This window comes from Ursus arctos, unplaced genomic scaffold (assembly GCF_023065955.2).
Source record: "Ursus arctos isolate Adak ecotype North America unplaced genomic scaffold, UrsArc2.0 scaffold_4, whole genome shotgun sequence".
Classification (NCBI taxonomy): domain Eukaryota; kingdom Metazoa; phylum Chordata; class Mammalia; order Carnivora; family Ursidae; genus Ursus; species Ursus arctos.
The window spans coordinates 27,973,000-27,993,027 of NW_026623056.1; the positions used below are offsets into that span (position 1 = coordinate 27,973,000).

The window sequence follows — 20,028 nt, forward strand, 5'->3', positions numbered from 1 at the left end:
CCTTAGGTGTTGTACGAACTCCATCTCTCACAGATTGGTGTTAATTCTCTTCCTAAGCCCTACAACAGGGTGGAAAATTCCCGGTATCTTCCTTATAGACTCATCTTAGGGTTCCCCATACCTACGTAGGCAGGGATATACCGCATTATCTTCCACCTAAAGCTGAGCTTGGTTTTCTTGGCTCAACTCTTAAAGACAAGAATAAGGACAGGAAGTCAATTGTGATATTAGAGTTATGACATCACAGACTGTGGAACTCAAGACTGGCATAGAAGCTTTTGAGCATTGGACCAGACTAGAACTGTCTGCAAAGCTTCATATCTAGCAGGTTAATATGTGCAGATTTAATAATGGCTAGTTCTCCTGATTAGTCACATAATTAAAAAATTCTCTTACCTGAGAAAACAGAAGATTCTTAAGAAGTATTTTAAAACCATAGTAGGGGGATCCACGTTTGACTGTTTCAAATGACTACCAGCCCATACTCAAAGAAGATATATATTTTTTAAGATTGATTGATTGATTGATTGATTGATTGATTTTTAAAGATTTTATTTATTTATTCGACAGAGAGAGACAGCCAGCGAGAGAGGGAACACAAGCAGGGGGAGTGGGAGAGGAAGAAGCAGGCTCACAGCGGAAGAGCCTGACGTGGGGCTCGATCCCATAATGCCGGGATCACGCCCTGAGCCGAAGGCAGACGCTTAACGTTACGCTGTGCCACCCAGGCGCCCCTTCCAAGATTTATTTTTAAGTCATCTCTATACCCAGCATGGGGCTCAAACCCACAATCCCGAGATCAAGAGTTGCATGCTGTACAGACTGAGCCATCCAGAGGCCCCAAGAAGATATTATTTTCTTTAATTTGCAGAAGAGAAAAATTGTGGGAAAGGACAACAGCATGCTCAAAGCAGATTTAGCCATAGAGATTTTAATCTACCTGCAACTATGTTCTCACAGACAGGTCACTCTAAAAGCCTCCCTTCTCATATCCGTTTTTCTCTTGACTGATGGAGAAGAGAAGAGCCCAGTCCTTTTGACTGTGTTCCAGTTGTCTGTCTCTCATATCTCCAAATAGGCTGGGATATTTGGGACAGCAGAGACTCTACTGTTTCAGTTCAGACACTGACTTGTTGGATGAGTATTTAAAATTAAGGCTGCTAGACCATGGGGTAGGGAAAGGCTACAGCCCTGGGATTTCAGCCAAATCTCTAAAAACATCCTTCTGAAATAGGTGGAGAAATACAAACTGGGTGGAAATGGAGATCACCTGCCACACCAGAGTTCTGATGGACTGGATCCATGTGAATCCAGAGGACAGACTCTACTCGGTCTCAGTCCTGGTCAAAATTTTGCCCATGACTTGAAGAGTACAACAGTGACAACCTGATGAATCTGCAGCTGACTTGAAGCCAGAGGAGACAGTGAATAGAGAGTATATCAGAATCAGAATCCAAAGAGAGCTCAACAGGCTGGAGCAACGGGGCAAGATGAAAGTGGACAGGGGGACAAAGCCAAGTGCGCAGGTACTAGGTGAGAAGATGGGCTTCTTGTAGCATGTATATAAAGGACTTAAGACTAGGTTAATGTACAAGAACAGAGAGATGTGCTAAGATGATTAAAGGCTATAATTATAGAAGCATAATGTCAACAGTAAGGGAGGTGATTGACCTGATCCACTTCATACTAGTGTGGCCACATCTACAAATTTACTCCTCAGATTTAGGCATACCCTGTAAGAAAACAAATATTAGGGTATATACAGGACAGTAAACGCTCTTGAAATCATGTCTTAAAAGGAATGGTCAAAGGAATTCCGTATTTTACCTAGAATCAAAGATTTTTTATCTAGAAGAAAAAAAATTGATGGTGACATGATTTCTGTCTTGAAATACCGGGAGCTCTGACATGCAGCTGTGGAATGAAGTTGGGGCATTTGGCAGGGACATTTTGGGAGGAAGACATCCCTCAGAGAATGATAGACTAGATGATGCCCAAGGCCCCTTCCAGTTCAGAGAGAATGTGGCCTTATCCTTCTATGCGTCTTATTTCCTCACGTGTAAAATGATCTCTGAGCAGAACTCTGATCTCCAAGCTCTTTTTCTGCTCGAACAGACTGTATTTCTTTATCTCTTTTTCTTTGAATTTTCCCACAAGGCTGGGTACAGATGGGAGTTAATACATACTTGTTTCTAGTTTATCTCATTCCACGAAATGAGAGCAATGGGAAAAATGCGTGCCGCTGCAGGAAAGGCTACACGAGGAGAGAGAACCTGAATTGTGTCCCTCCAAAATTCATTTGTTGAAGTCCTAACCACCCCCCAAGTACCTCAGAATGTCTCAGAATGTGACTGTATTTGGAGAGAGGGTCTTAGAAGACCCTAATTAAGTTAGAATAGGTCATATGAGTGGGCTTAATCCAATACGAATGGTGTCCTTGTTAAAAGAGAAAATTAATGGGGCGCCTGGGTGGCTCAGATGGTTAAGCGTCTGCCTTCAGCTCAGGTCATGAGCCAAGGGTCTTGGGATCGAGCCCTGCATTGGGCTCCCTGCTCAGCAGGGAGCCTGCTTCTCCCTCTCCCTCTGCTGTTCCCCCTGCTGTGCTCTCTCGCCCTCTGTCAAATCAGTAAATAAAATCTTAAAAAAAAAGAGAGAGAGAGAGAGAGAGAAAAGTAGGGTACAAACAGGTCTGTGAAGACACAGAGAGGGGATGGTCACTCGCAAACCAAGGAGAGGCTGCAGAAGAAACCAACCCTGCTGACACTTTGATCTCAAACTGCTAGCCTCCAGAACTGTGAGAAAGTGAATTTCTGTTGTTCAAGCCACTTTGCTGCAGCAGCCCTAGCGGACTTGTAGACCTGCTATTTTCACATCTTCTCACACATGGCAGGGAGAAGAGGAATGGAAGGTTTTGTTTATGAAAGCCTCTTCCAAAAGTGTCAGACTGTAGGGGCCCCTGGGTGGCTAAATCAGTTGAGCATCTGACTCTTGATTTCAGCTCAAGTCACCATCTCGGGTTGTGAGATCAAGCCCTGCGTTGGACTCTATGCTGGGCATGGAGCCTGCTTAAGATTCTCTCTCTTCTTCTCCCTCTACCCCTCCCCCTTGCCCCCACTTGCTTGCTCTCTCTCACAAAAAAATAAATAAATAAAAATAAAAGTGTCAAGTTTTAAGGACACTGCTAGGATTTATCCTTAGATTTTATCCATCCTCAGAAATATGAAGCTTTTTCCTTAGTTGCAGATTTTTGCAATTAGAACAGACTCTACACCACAGATCCCAAACTGGTGACCCAAACAGGTTGAATGTGGTCACAAACATGCTTTGTTTTGGTCCCCACACATTAAAAAAAAAATTTTTTTTATACAGTGGCAAATAATTAAAACTTGAGGGGCTTTCACATTAAAGCCCATATTTCTGGCTTTTCTTAGAAAACCAGAGGATTCAGCTTCACTGGGCTTTCCCTGTAATAGTCTATTGAACTGAAGTTGTGGTCCTCTCTTTAGATGGGGCATGTATTCTCCACTTATTACAGTCCCCACCTGGACTACTGCATTCATTTACCTGAGCCTGTTCAGGATTTCTATCTGTGACTCTTGTCAACTAGAATGGCTGAAAATCTCTTACTCTACCTTGCAAAAGGTCATCGCAGAATTTCCTTTCAATAGCAAGAGATATATAATTATAGGTGTCGTATTTTCTTTGCCTTTTGTTCAACTAGCAAAGTCTATACCACATTTGGCTCTTCAGATCCTGACTAAAAGTTGAGTGTGAAATTGGGAGCATGCTGTCACAAGAACAGGTCGTAGAAGCGTGGAGAGCTCAGACTTAGGGAAGACTGAAGACAGGAGACTGGAGGACTAGCTGACCTTGGCCTCTGGCAGCCTGATCAGATGCTCCAAGTAATTAGCATCCTGGCCTGCCAACAGTATTGCATTCACAGAGGATAATTTAAATTGCCAAGAACAGCAAGGGAATTGTTCTTGCTTCAAGCTCTCCAGGATCGAAAACACACAGAATCACACCTGCATGGCCGAGCACACTGTCTCTTGTTGTGCTTCTTTGAGATGTACTGATGCTACTGAGCTACGGTCTGCATGAAATGTCTTCACCTGTTATCTTCCTAGAACACTGGAGAAATTGGTTTAAGATCTGATTAAATTTTAAAACATTTGGAATGGCCCCAAAGAGCTAAAACAGGTTTTGTTGCAAGGGAAATAGCTATGAACAACTATAGTAGTCGTAAAAAGAACAGCTTATGACAAAGCCAGCATTTCCTCAAAAAACGGAAGGAAGGAGCTGAATGTCCCTTTATGCCCTGTCCATTGTATTGAGCAACTGTCCACAAGGCTATCCGGTTACGCCATAGCACTTTAAAGATGGTAGCCACAGTAGGAGGAAGAGAAGAAGAACTCAGAGAGAGTTCACCATGCCTCTTTCTGATCAAACAGGGGTCAGGAAATGGAGAAATACAAATAGATCCCACAAAGATATATCACTACTTCTCACACAGTGATCAAGGAAAGAAGATTTTCTTGCTGGAAGTGTCTGTTTGTATCTTATGGGTTGCAAGACCTGGCAGTTGAACCAGGTGTCAACTTTCTACTTGAAATCCGGCAATGGGAAAGGGAAAATAGGGCTTCCTAAGAACCTAATTCAGAGCAAAGCTGTACTTAGGTCCAGGTAGAAGTTCAGCCTGGAAATAATGTCATCATATATTAAACCAACCTAAATCTCATCAACTAATTCCTTTGCTTAAAATTATTCAGTGGTTCCCCTTATGTCCACATTTCTTGGTCCAGCCTCTGATCCTTAAGACCCACCCTTGTGAGCTCTGACCACCCTGGCTTTCTTTAATTTCCTCTTATATCTCTCTTCTGTCCCCTCTTAGGACATGTTCTTCCCTCTACCCAGAACACTGCCTCACTGCCTTCAACTCATCCTTTCAGTTTTCAGCATGAATATCATTTTCTCTCAAGCAGGCCTCCTTTTATTGCTACATTAGGTAAAAGGCCGCCCACACTCCCATTTCTCCATGGGCTCCATACTACATGCAGCTTGACACTTCTCACACTTACTTTAAATTTCTTGTTGAATATCTGGCTTCCTGGTTCTCCGTGTGGGCTTTGAGAGCAGAGACTGTGTCTTGGTTATGGTTGTATATTTTGCAATTAGCAGCAGCTGGCATAGAATCCATGTGTAATAAGTATTTGTTTAATGACTACAGTAAAGGTTTTCAGAGAAGTAAGAACACTCGTGGGCTTTGAAAATCTGAGACCATCTTAATTTCCTCTGAGCAGACCTCATTTCAGCTCGGAAGATGGGGATCTTTCTTCAGCCTAAACTCTTCTAGAAAAGGAGAAACCATAACTCTCTTGATAGTTCATCTTTGGGTTCTACATAGGCAACCTTTGGATAAATCTGACTTAATTTCATTCTATTGCATAATCATATATCTTTCTCATTTACCATGCATGTTACCAAACCTCTAGTTCTTCACCAATAAACTTATTATAGGGAGTTACTTTTTAGATCGTTTATCATGTGACCTTGCTTCTTTGTTCCCTGCCCTAAGAGACTCAGCCATCTTCCAGCTTCCATCTGGACTACAAGCAGCTTGTTTTCATATACATGCTCTATTAGTTTGGTATTTAGGAAAATAAATTACCCTCCACGGAGCACTGGTGGCCAATGTGAGGGAAGAGGGGAGGATTTGATCCTTTGATCCTGTGTGAGTGACAGTATCACAAATGCCATCATCACAGTTGGCACTGGGGCTGCTGGGGCTGAGGAAAAAGGGTGGCATGAGCCACCTCCCTGCAAAGCCAGCCCAGAAAATAACAACCAGCTGGGAGCCTGTTGAATGCAGAGTTCGGGCCTGAATACTGTGGGGAGATGCCAAGCCAAGGAAGGGAAAGCTATTTTGCCCTATTTTTTTTTTAAAGATTTTATTTATTTATTTGACAGAGAGAGACACAGCAAGAGAGGGAACACAAGCAGGGGGAGTGGGAGAAGAAGAAACAGGCTCCCAGTGGAGCAGGGAGCCCGATGCAGGGCTTGATCCCAGGACCCTGGGATCACGCCCTGAGCTGAAGGCAGACGCTTAACGACTGAGCCACCCAGGCATCCCTGTTTTGCCCTCTTGAAAGGACCCTATCATTCCGTCATGCCACAGGCATTGATGGAGGTCTACTCCGTGCCAAGTTAGGTGTTAGATGCTTGGCATTTAGTAATCTTTTTTTTTTTTTTTTTAAGATTTTATTTATTTATTTGACGGAGAGAGAGATAGCCAGCGAGAGAGGGAACACAGGCAGGGGGAGTGGGAGAGGAAGAAGCAGGCTCCCAGCGGAGGAGCCTGACGTGGGGCTCGATCCCAGGACTCTGGGATCACGCCCTGAGCCGAAGGCAGACGCTTAACGACTGAGCCACCCAGGCACCCTGGCATTTAGTAATCTGCCCTCCAGGTGCTCACAGTCTCAGGTGGGGTGGGATGGGATGAGTTCTTATCTAAAAGAAATATTTTCTGTCCTTGTGTTAGCAAAGATTCACATTAAAGATGTCATGTAAATGCAAACACAGCCCCATAGAGACATTAAGCACAGAACCTACAGGAGCAGATAGTCAGCATCCTGGAGAAAAGACTAAACAGAGGGCCTAAGCCTAAACCATCCAAAAGGCAACGCACCATCCAGTAGACCACTCCCAATCCCCACTGCTGTGGGCCTGTCCTCAATGGCTGGTCCCCCTGGCTCCCCTGGCTTCCTGTTGTAAGTTTTCTCCTACTTCACCATCCTGAGTCTCCTCTCACGGGTGGAAAAGAGATTGAACTAAGTCCATCTGTACCAGGGTAGAGCAGTAAGGGATCCTTAGGACCCACTTCCCCCAGGCAGCAAGGCATTTCCTCCCAGGGCCACTGCTGGACTACCCCATGAGCAAACAGGGTGACTCTTAAGCACACCAGCAAAGCACCGCCCCTCCCAAAGATTTCAAGTTTGATACATTTCAGAACAATCTTTCATGGAGAAAATTCACACTTTGTGGGGCTCCTAATCATTTGTTTCACAGGCTGGTATTTTTTGGAAGGGCGAAGCCACAGATGAGGATGGATTGATTGATTATTTTTTTTTAAAGTACGTTCTATGGCCAGTGTGGGGCTTGAATTCATGACCCTGAGATCAAGAGTCACATGCTCTACCGAGGAGCCAGCCAGGTGCCTCCAGGTTGGTGTTTTTTAATTTGGAATTAGGTATGAGAAGCATCAACATCTTTTCAATGCTTAGAGCCTTGAGGGTGCAACTCCTTCCCAGCCAGGGGCTTTATGGGCACCTCTGGCCTAAGTCACCATCTAGGGGAATTATTCTCACAGGAGGAATTCCCAGCCAGGCAGAAGCAGGGAAACTGGGGGGGGGGGGGGAGGGGGGGGGACAGGACACTGAAACATGCACAATAAGGTGAACTTGATATGGTTGGATTTCTTCATAAGATGCCACTGGCTTTCTAATGATAGCCTGATCTATGAACCTTGTGGACACTACTTCTGGGAGATGTTTTATGTAAAAGGTTTCTGTGGTCAAGTAAGTTTGGGAAATATTGCACCTTTTATCTCCGTCATGAAGATTCATGACGTACATTAGCATATTCAATCTTCCGAGCAGTTGTGCAATAAAGGAACTAGTCTAACTAAAAAATATATATATACATATATATAATATCAGTGTTTTTCAAATGTATCTAATAGCAGCAAGAAAAATTTTAAATCCCATAGCCCTGATTAACATCCTGCAATATTGTGTGGAGCACAAATTGAAAAAATTGAAAAGTGCTACCCTCGTATTTTCTTTCTTTTGGTGATGGGATGGTTTTTTTAAAAGAAATATTTGGTGTATGTCTTGTCAAGTAAATCACTGTTTTCCTGTCAACTGATTCATTTGATGGGAACAATAAATTTGCGGCTAACCCACATGAATGCTCCCCAGAATTCATACCCAGGTGACTTCATGCTAGAGTGTCGGTTGGCTTTTCTTTCTCTCCTTTCCTATGGCATTCACCACCTGGTGATGGAAAGGGCCCGTGACTCCAGAGAACTCTGCATTTTTATGGGCTGCTGTTCAGCAAAAGACCACCTGCATTAGCCGAAGGAGTCTAAAAATGGACAAGATGAACACGCCATGTTGAAGGAACATGTGTTCTCATTTTATAATACAGTTTTAAGAGCTAATTTTGCTGTCTGCTGGGTGTTTAAGTGAAATACTTGTAGGCTCCACAGGGATTCAGAGGAGAGATGCAAAGAATGGGAGGAAAAAATGTCATTTTATCAAAATGTGAGCACAGCAACTACTCCATTCTCTCCTCCCCTCCCTTCCCCCTTGCTCTCAAACTAAGTACTGAGTGTGTCTATTTCTTTTACTCCCACTACAAGCTTGGAGCTGGGCAGGGGAGTGTGTCTAGTGAAATGCTTGTTCTGTGGGAGCCTTTAGCAGAGTCACCCCCACTGGAGCGGGAAATTGCTAAAGGATTTCTGCCTGAGCCGGGAGCTGCTAATCTGAAACTCCGTTTCACCACTGTAGCAGTAACATCGATTGTGAGTGTGAATATTTTGTCCTCCAGAATTCTTCTTTTCCCTTCTCCTCTCCAACCCCTGCCTTTTTGCGTCTGTTTGTTTTAATGGTGGGTCTGCGGCCTTATCCTCCTAGCGCCTCTCGTGGGATCGTGGGATCGTGGAATCGGGACTGCTCCTCACTCCTCTGCTCCCTGCTGCTCTGCTCCCAGTTTCTCTGTGGCCCATTCATGTTGGCAGGCTCACAGAGAAGGCAGGTCTCTTGTGCCTGAAGGGAATAAATCACCCTTTCTTCCCCTCAGGTCAGGGGGAGAACAAGAAAATGAAAATAGCCAGTTCAGCACTGACTAGATACCAGCACTGTGCTAAAAACTTTCTATGTATTTTCCTATTTCCTCCTATTTCCATTTTACAGATGAGAAAAACTGAGGCTTACCAAGGTAACTTGCCAAAGTTAAACACACTAAGTGGCACAGAGCCAGGATTTGAAGGCTGATGCCAAAGTTCATGTTGGTCCCTGTAGTAAATTCATTCACTCCATTGACAAATGTATCAGGCAGTGTAGAAGTAGTGGGGACACAGGAGTGGGGACAAAGAATGAAGGCTTTTGTTATGCACCTTCCACTCCGGTGAGGAGACAGAAAATGCAGAGCAAAGCTTGTGATGTCAGGTGCTGTGAGGAAAACTAAGCAGGGCAACAGGATCAGGAGTAGTGGGGAGGGGTGGCTCCTCTGCCCAGCGTGCATGGTCAGGGAAGGCCTCTGTGAGATGCCCCTGGAACGGGGTCCCCAGGGCTCCTGCATTTTCTCACACACACCCTCATGCTGGTGATTCCAGCTAATGCTCCTGGGGCTCTGTATTTACAGACCCTGACAGATCTCTCTTGATCAGAGCACCTTTAGAGAACTCTGTTTCATTGGGAGGACAAAGCTGGCATTCTTCCACAGAAATATGGAGGACTATGTCTTCAGAAATATGCTGATTGGTGTGTCTTCAGAGTTGTCCAGGAGAAAGGTGCTCTCTCCTTTCAACAAAAGCATTCATTTTACTTGGTAGGTGAACCCTATTCTTCTAATAACAATGGGTAACAGTTGCCAAGCACTTGCCATGCCATGTGTCAGACATGGGTCTAAGTGCTTTACACATGTCATTTCATTTAATGCTGACAATCACTCGAAAGGGAGATTGTCTGAGCTTTGGCTGCCATAACAAAGTACCATAAACTGGGTGGCTTAAACAACAGGAATTAATTTTCTCACAGTCCTGAAGACTAGAAGTCCAAGATCAAGGTGCCAGCATGGTTGAGTTCTCTTGAGAACTCTCTACTTGGCTTGTGGACAGCCTCCTTCTCCCTGTGTCCTTACATGTTAGAGAGGAAGAGAGGGAAAGGGTGGATGCTCTATGATGTCTCTTATTATAAGGGTACTAATTTCATCATGGAGCCTACCTAAATCTAATTATCTCCCAAAGGCCCCATTTTCAAATGCCATCACATTGGGGATTAGGAATTAAATATACAAACTTTAGGGGAACACAATTCAATCCATAGCAGAGATGTCATTATTACTATCATTCTACAGGTAAGGAAACAGGTACAAAGAGCTCGGGTAATTCGCCCAAGGTCACATACAGTGGAATTAGTATCCAACTATTGTCAGTCTGACACATATCAAAAACCATCTTTGTGAGGAAGAAAATGGCACAATATTACTAGCCCTCAACCAAAATCATAAATTCTGAAAGTGCTTAACAACAACAACAACAAATACCAAAGCCCTACACCTTCTAAACCAAGAAACAAACCTTAAAGGGAAACTTTTTTAAAAAGTCCTATATCCTAGCATACCATGGGTGTAAAGCCTTTTTTTTTTTTTTTAAGAGAAAGAAAGAGCGTGTGTGAGGGGGTGGGCAAAGGGAGAGGGAGAGAGAGAATCTTAAGCAGGCTCCACGCCCAGCATGGAGCCCAACACGGGGCTGGATATCATAACCCTCAGGTCATGAGCCAAAATCAAGAGTTGGATGCTTAACCGACTGAGCCACGCAGGTACCCCTGCGTGTAAAGCTTTTTAAATGAATGTTAATAAAATGTTCTTGACCACCATGCTATGCAGCTTCTTTCCATGTGGAAGGATGCACTGATCCATCATCCAGGTAGAACACTGAGAAATGCACAATAAACTCCTCATAGAGATGAACATATACTTTGAAGGCTTTAAAAAAAGTGCGTTTATTTTCTTTGTTCAAGTCATATGCTCTCCTTTCTCTTTAGATATTGAATGAAACAGACTCAGACCCCACTGTACAACAACAAAAGTTTTTGGTTTAAAAAAACCAAAATGATCTGTCAATCAATTCTCCTGGCTCTGATTCCATGAACATCATGTAAACTTCTGGTAAAAATTTAACTTATCCTGTTGAGTGTCTTGCACAAAAAGTGTAGGTACTCAAACCTGAACACACTAGACCGCATTTTTTATCAACCCTTGTCTTTCCAGTTACACATCATTTGTTGTGCATTTGATTAGCAAGACTTGGAGCTAGTCCCCAAGTCTTAACACCACTGGGATCAATGACAAAATAGTTCCTGGTTCTCTAAAACTGAAGATTTTTCCAGGCCCATTGTTGTCTCTTGTCCTTGGCTTAGCATGTTCCTCCTTCACACCTGTCATCGATCCAATGAGGGCATCCACTCAAAATACTTCTTTTCCTTGATTGGAGTCTGGATGATCATGGATTAGGGTGGCTTACTTTTACAGCTGGCTGACCTTATTGATTATATAGAGATATTTACCTTCATCAGTATTGTACTATGAAAGGATAACTCTAAATCCTGTAACTATGACAATACCATTTATTCTTGGACAGAGGCGTTTGCAATTTATTCCAAAAATAATGAAAGGTCTGTGGAGGGTTCTGAGTTTCAAAGGGGCACGATCAGAGCTGTGAAGAACAGACTGGCATTGGAGAGGTCTGTAAGAATATCGCCGTGCTGTTTCAAATTCAGTCGACTTTCAGTGCTGTAGCTGCCCAACACCCATACAGTTTGGATCCATTTACTTCCCTATCCCCATTGTCATCACCCTAGTCCAAGCCATTATCACTTCTCACTTCATTTTCTATGAAGTCTCCTAACAAGTCTCCCTGCTTTCTCTTTTTCTCCCATTAAAATCAATCCTCTACATGGTAACTAGAGAATTTGTTTTTAAAAAAATAATTTCATTTTGATATAATTCATGAACCTTAAATTCACCTATTTAAAGTATACAATTAAGTGAATTTTAGTGTATTCACAAGATTGTACAACAATTGCAGGTGTCTTATTTTATTTTTTTAAGGTTTTATTTTATTTTATTTTATTTATTTTTAAATATTTTATTTATTTTATTTGAGAAAGAGAGAAAAAGAACGAGCAGGGGGAGGGAGAAGCAGGCTCCCTGCTGAACAGGGAGCCCAATGTGGGGCTCAATCTCAGGACCCTGGGATCATGACCTGAGCCAAAGGCAGACGCTTAACTGACTGAGGCACCCAGATGCCCCTTAAAGATTTTATTTTTAAGTAATCTCTACCTTGAGCTCACAACCTCGAGATCAAAAGTTGCATGCTCTAATGACTAAGCCAGCCAGGCACCCAGAAGTATCTAATTTTAAAACATTTTAATTATGCCTCAAAACCCCATACCTATTAGCAGTCATTTCCCATTCTGCCCTCCTCCCAGCCGCTGGCAATCACTAATCTACTTTCTGCCTCTATAGATTTGCTGATTCTGGACACCTCATATAAATGGAATCACAGAATATCTGGCTTTTTGTGTCTTGCTTCTTATACTTAGTGTAATGCTTTCAAAGTCTATCTTTGTTGAAGCATGCATCAGCACTTCATTCCTTTTTATGACCAAATAATATTCAATTGTATGGACATACCATATTTACATTTCCACCAGGAGTGTGTGAGGGGCCCAGTTTCTTCAAATCCCTCATCAGCATTGGTTATTGTCTATCTTTTTTATTATAGCCATCCTAATGGTTGTGAAGAACCATCTCATTGTGGTTTTGATCTGTGTTTCCTTGATGAATAATAATGTTGAGAATCTCCCAATGTACGTATTGACTTTTGGTATATTATCTTTTTTTTTTTTTTTTAAGATTTTATTTATTTACTTGACAGAGAGGGAGAGAGAGAGAGCCACAAGCAGGGGGAGTGGGAGAGGGAGAAACAGACTCCCTGCTGAGCAGGGAGCCCAATGTGGGGCTTGATCCCAGGACCCTGGGATCATGACGTGAGCCGAGGGCAGATGCTTAACCGGCTGAGCCACCCAGGTGCCCCGACTTTTGGTATATCATCTTTGAAGAAATGTCAATTCGGCTCCTTTGCCCATTTTTTAAAAATAGGGTTATTTATCTTTTTATTAATGAGTTAGAAGCATGCTTTACATATTGTAAATATAACTTCCTTATCAGATATATGGTTTGCAAGTATTCTTCTCCCATTCTCTGAATTGTTTTTTCACTTTTTTGATGGTATTGTTTGTAGCACCAAAGTTTTTAATTTTTATGAAGCCTAATCTAGCTATTTTTTTCTTCTGTTTCTTATGCTTTGCTGTCATCTCTAAGAAGGTTTGCCTAACTCCAGGTCATGGAGATTTACTCCTCTGTTTTTCTTTTAAGAGTTTTATAGTTTCAGCTCTTATACTTATGTCTTTGATCTATTTTGAATTAATTTTTGTGTATGATTGAGGTAGGGGTCCAATTTCATTCTTTATATAGAATGACCCAGCACTATTTGTTGAAATGACTAGAAAGATCTTTTAAAAACATAGATCAGATCATAATCCTTCTCTGATTAAAACTTTTAATAACTTTCCATTGCACTTACAATAAAATCCAAATTTGTCTGCCTACCTCTTCACTCTCATTTTATGCCACTCTATCTCTTGCTCACCAGGCTGCCACATCTCTCATTTCCCAGAATAAATAAAGCTTAATTTTTTCTTAGTTTCCTCATCTTTCTTCACTTCTCACCTTAAATATCATCTCCTCATAGATGACTTTTCTCAACTTTTCTCCTAAAGTAGGTTCTTTATTCCATCCCACTTATTTCTTATATCATCTGTTATAATTTTCTTCATAGCTTTATTTATTTTTTTTACTACTTTACTTTTGTACTTTTGAGTAAAACTTCTTTGCATTTTCCATAGTGTTTTGCATATTGTATACATTCAATTCCGAAGTCAAGTTGTTAGAAACTAGAGGAACTAGAATTTACAATTAGATGGGATGTAAAAAAATCACCTGTCATTACTCTTACTTTACAGATCCAAAAACCAAAGTCTAAAGAGTGTGAATGAGTTGTCTGGAGTCAGAAAGAGTTGATTTTGAGAACTCTAATTTCCACACTGATTTGCTCTATTCCTATGTGATGCATTTTTTGCAAAATTACTAAAATGAAGAGTTTTTTTTGTAATTTCTTATAAATGACATTATTTTTCTAAGCCTTCTTTCTAAAATGCCTGAATTGGGCCCTCAAATGGATGGACGGGACCTGGTTAAGAAGGCCGGAAGCCACACTTCACAAGGGCACGGCATCGGACCACTTCTTTGTTTCTCGCTCCCTGGCTGTGTCCCCCTCCCCACCCTCCCCGCAAGCCAGCCCGCCCGCCCCTGTCCTTTCCCTTCTTCCGGGTCAACCGCCCCCCGACAGCTACCCCGAGGCCCCGCCCCCTTCAGGGCCGAGCGCCCTGCGCCAAGATGGCGCCAGGCGCTTCTGCTCTGGGGGAAGTGAGCTCACGCTACTCCGGAAGGGAAGGCGGGGAAAGAGCAGGCGGGTGGGTGACCCGCCGTGGGGCTGTGGGTGGGGCGGCGGCCGCAGCTGTGGCATTCACATTTGGAGCTGGAGAGAGGGCGAGCGACTCGCCGGCCCCTGGGAGCCCAGTCGAGGTCCCAGGGCCGGGGGGGTTGGAGGAAGTCGCTCCGAGAGGCTCACCACGGGTCGGAGAAGAGACGGCCCTGGGAGCCGGCGTCCCGCCCCCGGCGGCCTCCTTCGCCGTCCCTCCTCCGGGGCTGCGCGCGGGCGGCCGCAGTTCTGTCTCGGGGGCTGCGGCGGGAACCGTCGAGAGGGCTGGACGAAACCCTCCCTCGGAGGACCCGCTGGAGGAGAAGAGGGAGCAGGGTGCTCAGGCCGTCGGCTCAGAGGTCAGGCCTAGGGTCGCGGTCCGTGGTCCTCCGTCCTTCGCCCAGCCCTCTTGGCTAGAGCCCGCGACCTCCCCACGCTGCTTCAGCTTCTCTTTTGAGTATGCCACCAAACCCTCTGGCAGGGTGAGCTTTTTTCCTAGCTTTTGTCGGGAAGTAGATACATATTTAAAGGATCTCTGTCCTCATTGCTACCCCTGCCCTCTTAAAAGTTTTCCTTTGGTAGGAATGCTTGTGTTCCTTCCCTGGACCATTTGATGATTCCCACTCCAGCCGCGGCCTGATTTAGTCACTGGAATCACCTTCAGATCGAATCTTAAAAATTATCACCTACAAAACTACTCTGCAGAGTTGTTCTCTCCCGCCCCAGAAGGGCAAATGGACTTCGGAGTTAAGATGCAGGGGGGTGAACCAGTGTCAACAATGAAAGTCTCAGAGAGTGAAGGAAAGCTGGAGGGCCTGGCCACAGCGGTGACCCCGAACAAGAACAGCAGCAACAGCAGCTGTGGGGGTGGAATCAGCAGCAGCAGCAGCAGCAGCAGCCGCGGTGGCAGTGCAAAAGGCTGGCAGTACAGGTATGGCACTTTCTCCAGGGTGGTTTCCTCAGGTGGGGTAAGTATGCCGGAGTCTGCCTTTCTGCGGTTGTTTAAAGGTAACGTTACCCCGGACTTCCAGAAGCAACATCTCATTTGGACCTGGGGTCTCATCTTTCATTAGCAAGATTTTAATTCATCCATGCGTCCATTCAACAGGTATTTATTGAAGGCCTTTTGGAGGATACAGAAATGTATTTCTGAACTTCCTCTAACATTCCTAGGGTTAATCCCTCCTCCGATTTAATTTTTTTTGTACTCACTTCTTTTTTTGCCCGTGTTGTAATTTGTTTACAGGCCTGCCTCCTCTGCTTGACTGTGAGGGCAGGAACTGCCTAACTCCCCTCTCTCCAGAGGCTAGCAAATGCTAGGTGCTCAAAACGTATTTGTCAAGTGATTGAATGGAATCATTGAGTTAGAAGATTCTTGCCTCAGTTTGTGACTTAGAAGGGGAGATATACATAAATAATTTGAATACAGGGGTAAAGGTACAGATGCTACTGCGTCTGATACTCTAGACCAGTGAGCCTTAAGATGTTTCAGTTTGAGTTGGTCAGGCCATCTACAAACTGTCTTTTTTTTTTTTTTTTTTTTTTTTAAGATTTTATTTGTTTACTTGACAGAGAGAGACAGCCAGCGAGAGAGGGAACACAAGCAGGGGGAGTGGAAGAGGAAGAAGCAGGCTCCCAGAAGAGCAGGGAGCCTGATGTGGGGCTCGATCCCAGGACTCTGGGATCATGCCCTGAGCCGAAGGCAGACGCTTAACAACTGAACCACCCAGGCGCCCCTACAAACTCTGTCTTGTTGAGAAATTCTACATTTGTTAATTTTTATTAATATGAAGGAAAAATTGAACAGGAAGATAGTGCTGGAGAAGCAATGGTAGTTTTGTTTCTGATTTTGATACCTAAAGTAGAGGGGGATATAACCATCCGTAATCTTTTTTAATTGAGGTATATTTGACTTGTAACGTAATTATATTCAGGCATACAACACAATGATTCCATATTTGCATGTGTTTTGGAAATGATCTCAGTAAGTCTAGTGAACATCCATCACCATATATAGTTACAATATACTTTTTAAGGATTTAGTTATTTATTTTAGAGAGCACGGGGGAGAGTGAGTGAGATCCGTGCGAGTGTGCATCGGCACTGGGTGAGCAGAGGGAGAGGGAGAGAATCTCAGGTAGACTCTGCTGAGTCTGGAGCCCAACTGGAAGCCCAGTATCACTACCGTGAGATTGCAACCAGAGCTGAAATCAAGAATTGGTCACCTAACTGAGTGAGCTGAGCCACCCAGGCTCCCCCATAGTTATAATATTTTTTTTATTATGATGAGAACTTCTAAGATTTCTCTCTAAGCAACTTATAAATGCCCAATATAGTATCATTAATTTTAGTCACCATGCTGTGCATTACATCCCCAGGACTTACTTTGTAACTGGAAGCTTATACCTTTTGACCACCTTCACCCAATTCACAGCCCAACACTCCACCCCATGCTGCCTCTGTGGCAACCACCGATCTCTCTCTGTATCTGTGAGTTCTTTTTTATTTTGTTCTGTTTGTTTTTTTAGATTCCACATGTAAGTAAGACCATACAGTATTTGCTTGTCTTGTCTTTGTCTAACTTATATAACATAATGTCGTCAAGGTCCATCCATGTTGTTGCAAAATGGCAGGATTTCCCTTTTTTGTGGCTGAGTAATATTACATTTTATATACCACATTTTCTTTATTTGTTCACTTAGGACACTTAGGTTGCTGGACACTTAGGGCACTTAGGTTGCTTCCATGCCTTGGCTATTGTAAATACTGCTGCATTGAACATGGGGGTGCAGATGATCTTTTCAAGTTAATGTTTTCTTTTTGTTTTTTTCATATCAATACCCAGAAATAGAATTGCTAGATCACCAGAATCTTAAGAATGAATGAAATCAGGCTAAGGAATGAATTCTTAAATTTTGGTTAACTGACTGCCTGTGTACCTAATTCTAGTCCTTTTCAGCCCTGTGCTATTTGTAGTTGTGAAATTTGAAAGGAATTAAAGCCAAGATTTTGTGAAGGATATACATTTATCATGAATAACATCCATGTATGTGAAACATGCATGACTATATTAGCATATAGAAGTGAAGTGTAGAAAATTATAACTTTGTATTGGTAAGTGATTCCAGGACAAGAAAGTGTATTTAGTTATTGTGAGATATTTAGGCTCACTTTTGGAATCAGCATGATCTTTTTTTCTTTTTTTTTTTTCTTTTTTTTTTTTAGTGGCTTAAGACTAACCATATAAAATTATCAATTACTTGGTAGGGATATTTTGTTAATGACTTAAGGAAGGAAAATTAAATAATATTCCAAGTCAGAAGTCAGTCTTCTGATATCCTCAACTTTTTGAAACCGCGTCTCAGTTGAATCGAAAAGTGAAACAGGTTTCTTAGTGCTAGAGAGAGTTGTCATAAAACCATGCACTTTACTCCTGTACTTTGATTCAGAATCGTATTATCCCTTATTTAGGGTATTTACTTAATGGTTATGTAATTTTCAAACCAGAATCTGTTGGAAGCACAAGTGAAAAAGATTATCACGGGAAATGTACCAGTGAAAATAGCAACTGAAAATGTAGGACAGTCCAAGACGATTTGAAAAATTAACATGCAGACTCAGCTATATTACTTCCTAGTACAATAATCAGTCACAATGACCTAAGTCATCCAGGAAAGCACACTATGTTTAAGAAGGCAGAGAACCATATGATACAGTGGTGAAAAATTTCAAAGGAAATAACTGAAAGAAAAGATTCTTAAATATCTGGAAAATGCAGTTATGTGGAACTCTCCCCATGGGTGCAGCTATATAATGCATTACTTCATTTACATACATTTTTATTTTAATAAGGTTTGTCCAAGGCTGATCCTTTAACCTAGCCCCCAATCTGATTTGTCTCTTTGTCCTCTAGGACATTGATCCAGCAGTTTTCTCCATTGTCCTGTGTTGCTTTCTCTTTCCTGGCTTCTTCCCCTGAGACTCAGTCTCTAGACTTTAAAAACAACCACAGTAATAAAACCCAACCTAATCCTTTCCTCTTTAAAGTCGTTTACACTCAACTGCCTCCTTTTTCTTAATCCTCATTTATTGCTCAACTCTATAGACAGTTGGCTCTGTCCTCACCAAGGATATGAGTGAAAATGATGAATTTTTTTAGAGTCATATTCCCATTCTCTATAAGTGTATTTGTTGCAACTCTTTTCTTGAGATTTTATTTTTAAGCAATCTCTACACCTAACGTTGGGCTAGAACTCAAAGCCCATGAGATCAAGAGTCGCATGCTCCACTGAGCCAGCCAAGCACCCCTCTTTTCTTGACTTTATTCTTTTCTTTTGGTTTCTCCTTTATCCCTCTGACTGTTCCTTTCACAGTATCTTTGGTTGGCTCTTTTCCTTAAAAGTATGGTATGATATTTCATCATCTTCTTAAGCTGTGTGTTTTCTGTTTATCTCATTCTCTTCCATGGCCTCAGCTATTTCTGGAACTTGGGAGCCAATACAGCCAACTGTCTATCTGTAATTTGCTACTATCCCATTTTAAAAATGGAGATTTTTGGTTATGTCTTATTGAGTAGTTGAAATTCAGTAAAGACTCTATGATTCAGACCCTGGGCTTTGGCTTTGCAAACTTAGAAAATTAATTAGCGTAATGTTTTCAAGGTTTGTAAGTGCTATAATGTGTATCATTACTTCATTTTTATGGCTGAATAATATTCCGTTATTTGAATATACCACATTTTGCTTATCCATTCATCAGTTGATGGACATTTGGGTTGTTTCCATTTTGTGGCTATTATGAATAATAACACATTTGTTTTCAGGTTTTGTGTGGACATGTATTTTCATTTCTCTTGGGTGTATATCTAGGATGGAATTGCTGGTTCATATGGTAACTTTATGTTTAACTTCTTGAGGAACTGCCAGACTATTTTCTAAAGCAGCTGCACCGTTTTACATTCTTGCCAGCAGTGTATTAGGGTTTTAATTTCTTCACATCCTTATCAGCACTTGTCTGTCTTTTTGATTTTAACGCTCCTAGTGGTTGTGAAATGGTATCTCATTGTGGCTTTGAATTGCATTTTCCTGAAGTCTAATAACATTGAGTGTCTCTTCATGTACTTACTGGTCATTTGTGTATCATCTTTGGAGAAATGTCTATTCAGATCCTTTGCCCATTTTTAAGTTGGAGTATTTATCTTTTTTTTAATCTCTTCTTTTTTAAGATTTACTTATTTATCTTTAGTTGACAGAGAGCGTGCGAGAGAGGGAACACAAGCAGGGGGAGTGGGAGAGGGAGAAGCAGGCTTCCTGCAAAGCAAGGAGGCCTGCCTGGGGCTTGATCCCAGCATCCTAGGATCATGAAGCCTAAGGCAGACAGTTAACAACTGAGCCACCCAGGTGCCCCATTTATCTTTTTATTATTGAGTTTATGAGATTTTTATGTATTCTGGATACATTTCCCTTATCAGATATATTTTCTCTTATTCTGTGGAGTACCTTTTCACTTTCTTGATGATATTGTTTACAGCACAAAAGCTTTTAATTTTCATGAAACCCAATCAGTTTTCTTTTCTTTTTTTTTTTTTTTCTTTTTTTGCTTATGCTTGGTGTCACATCTAAGAAACCATTGCCAAGTCCAGG

At 42.3% G+C, this 20,028-nt stretch overlaps 1 protein-coding gene across 2 annotated transcripts in view; it reads left to right on the plus strand.

Annotated features, from left to right (window-relative positions):
* Positions 1 to 14,344: 14,344 nt before the first annotated feature.
* OSBPL11 (oxysterol binding protein like 11) overlaps positions 14,345 to 20,028 on the plus strand; it is an 86,953-nt gene continuing 81,269 nt past the window's right edge. Inside the window, exon 1 of one of the 2 annotated variants that reach the window (XM_026495356.4) lies at positions 14,345 to 15,317. In XM_026495356.4, coding sequence (XP_026351141.3) covers positions 15,121 to 15,317 — 197 coding nt within the window. In that variant the 5' untranslated portion in view covers positions 14,345 to 15,120. The remainder of the gene's footprint in view (positions 15,318 to 20,028) is intronic. The other variant, XM_057306492.1, reaches the window with a different exon arrangement.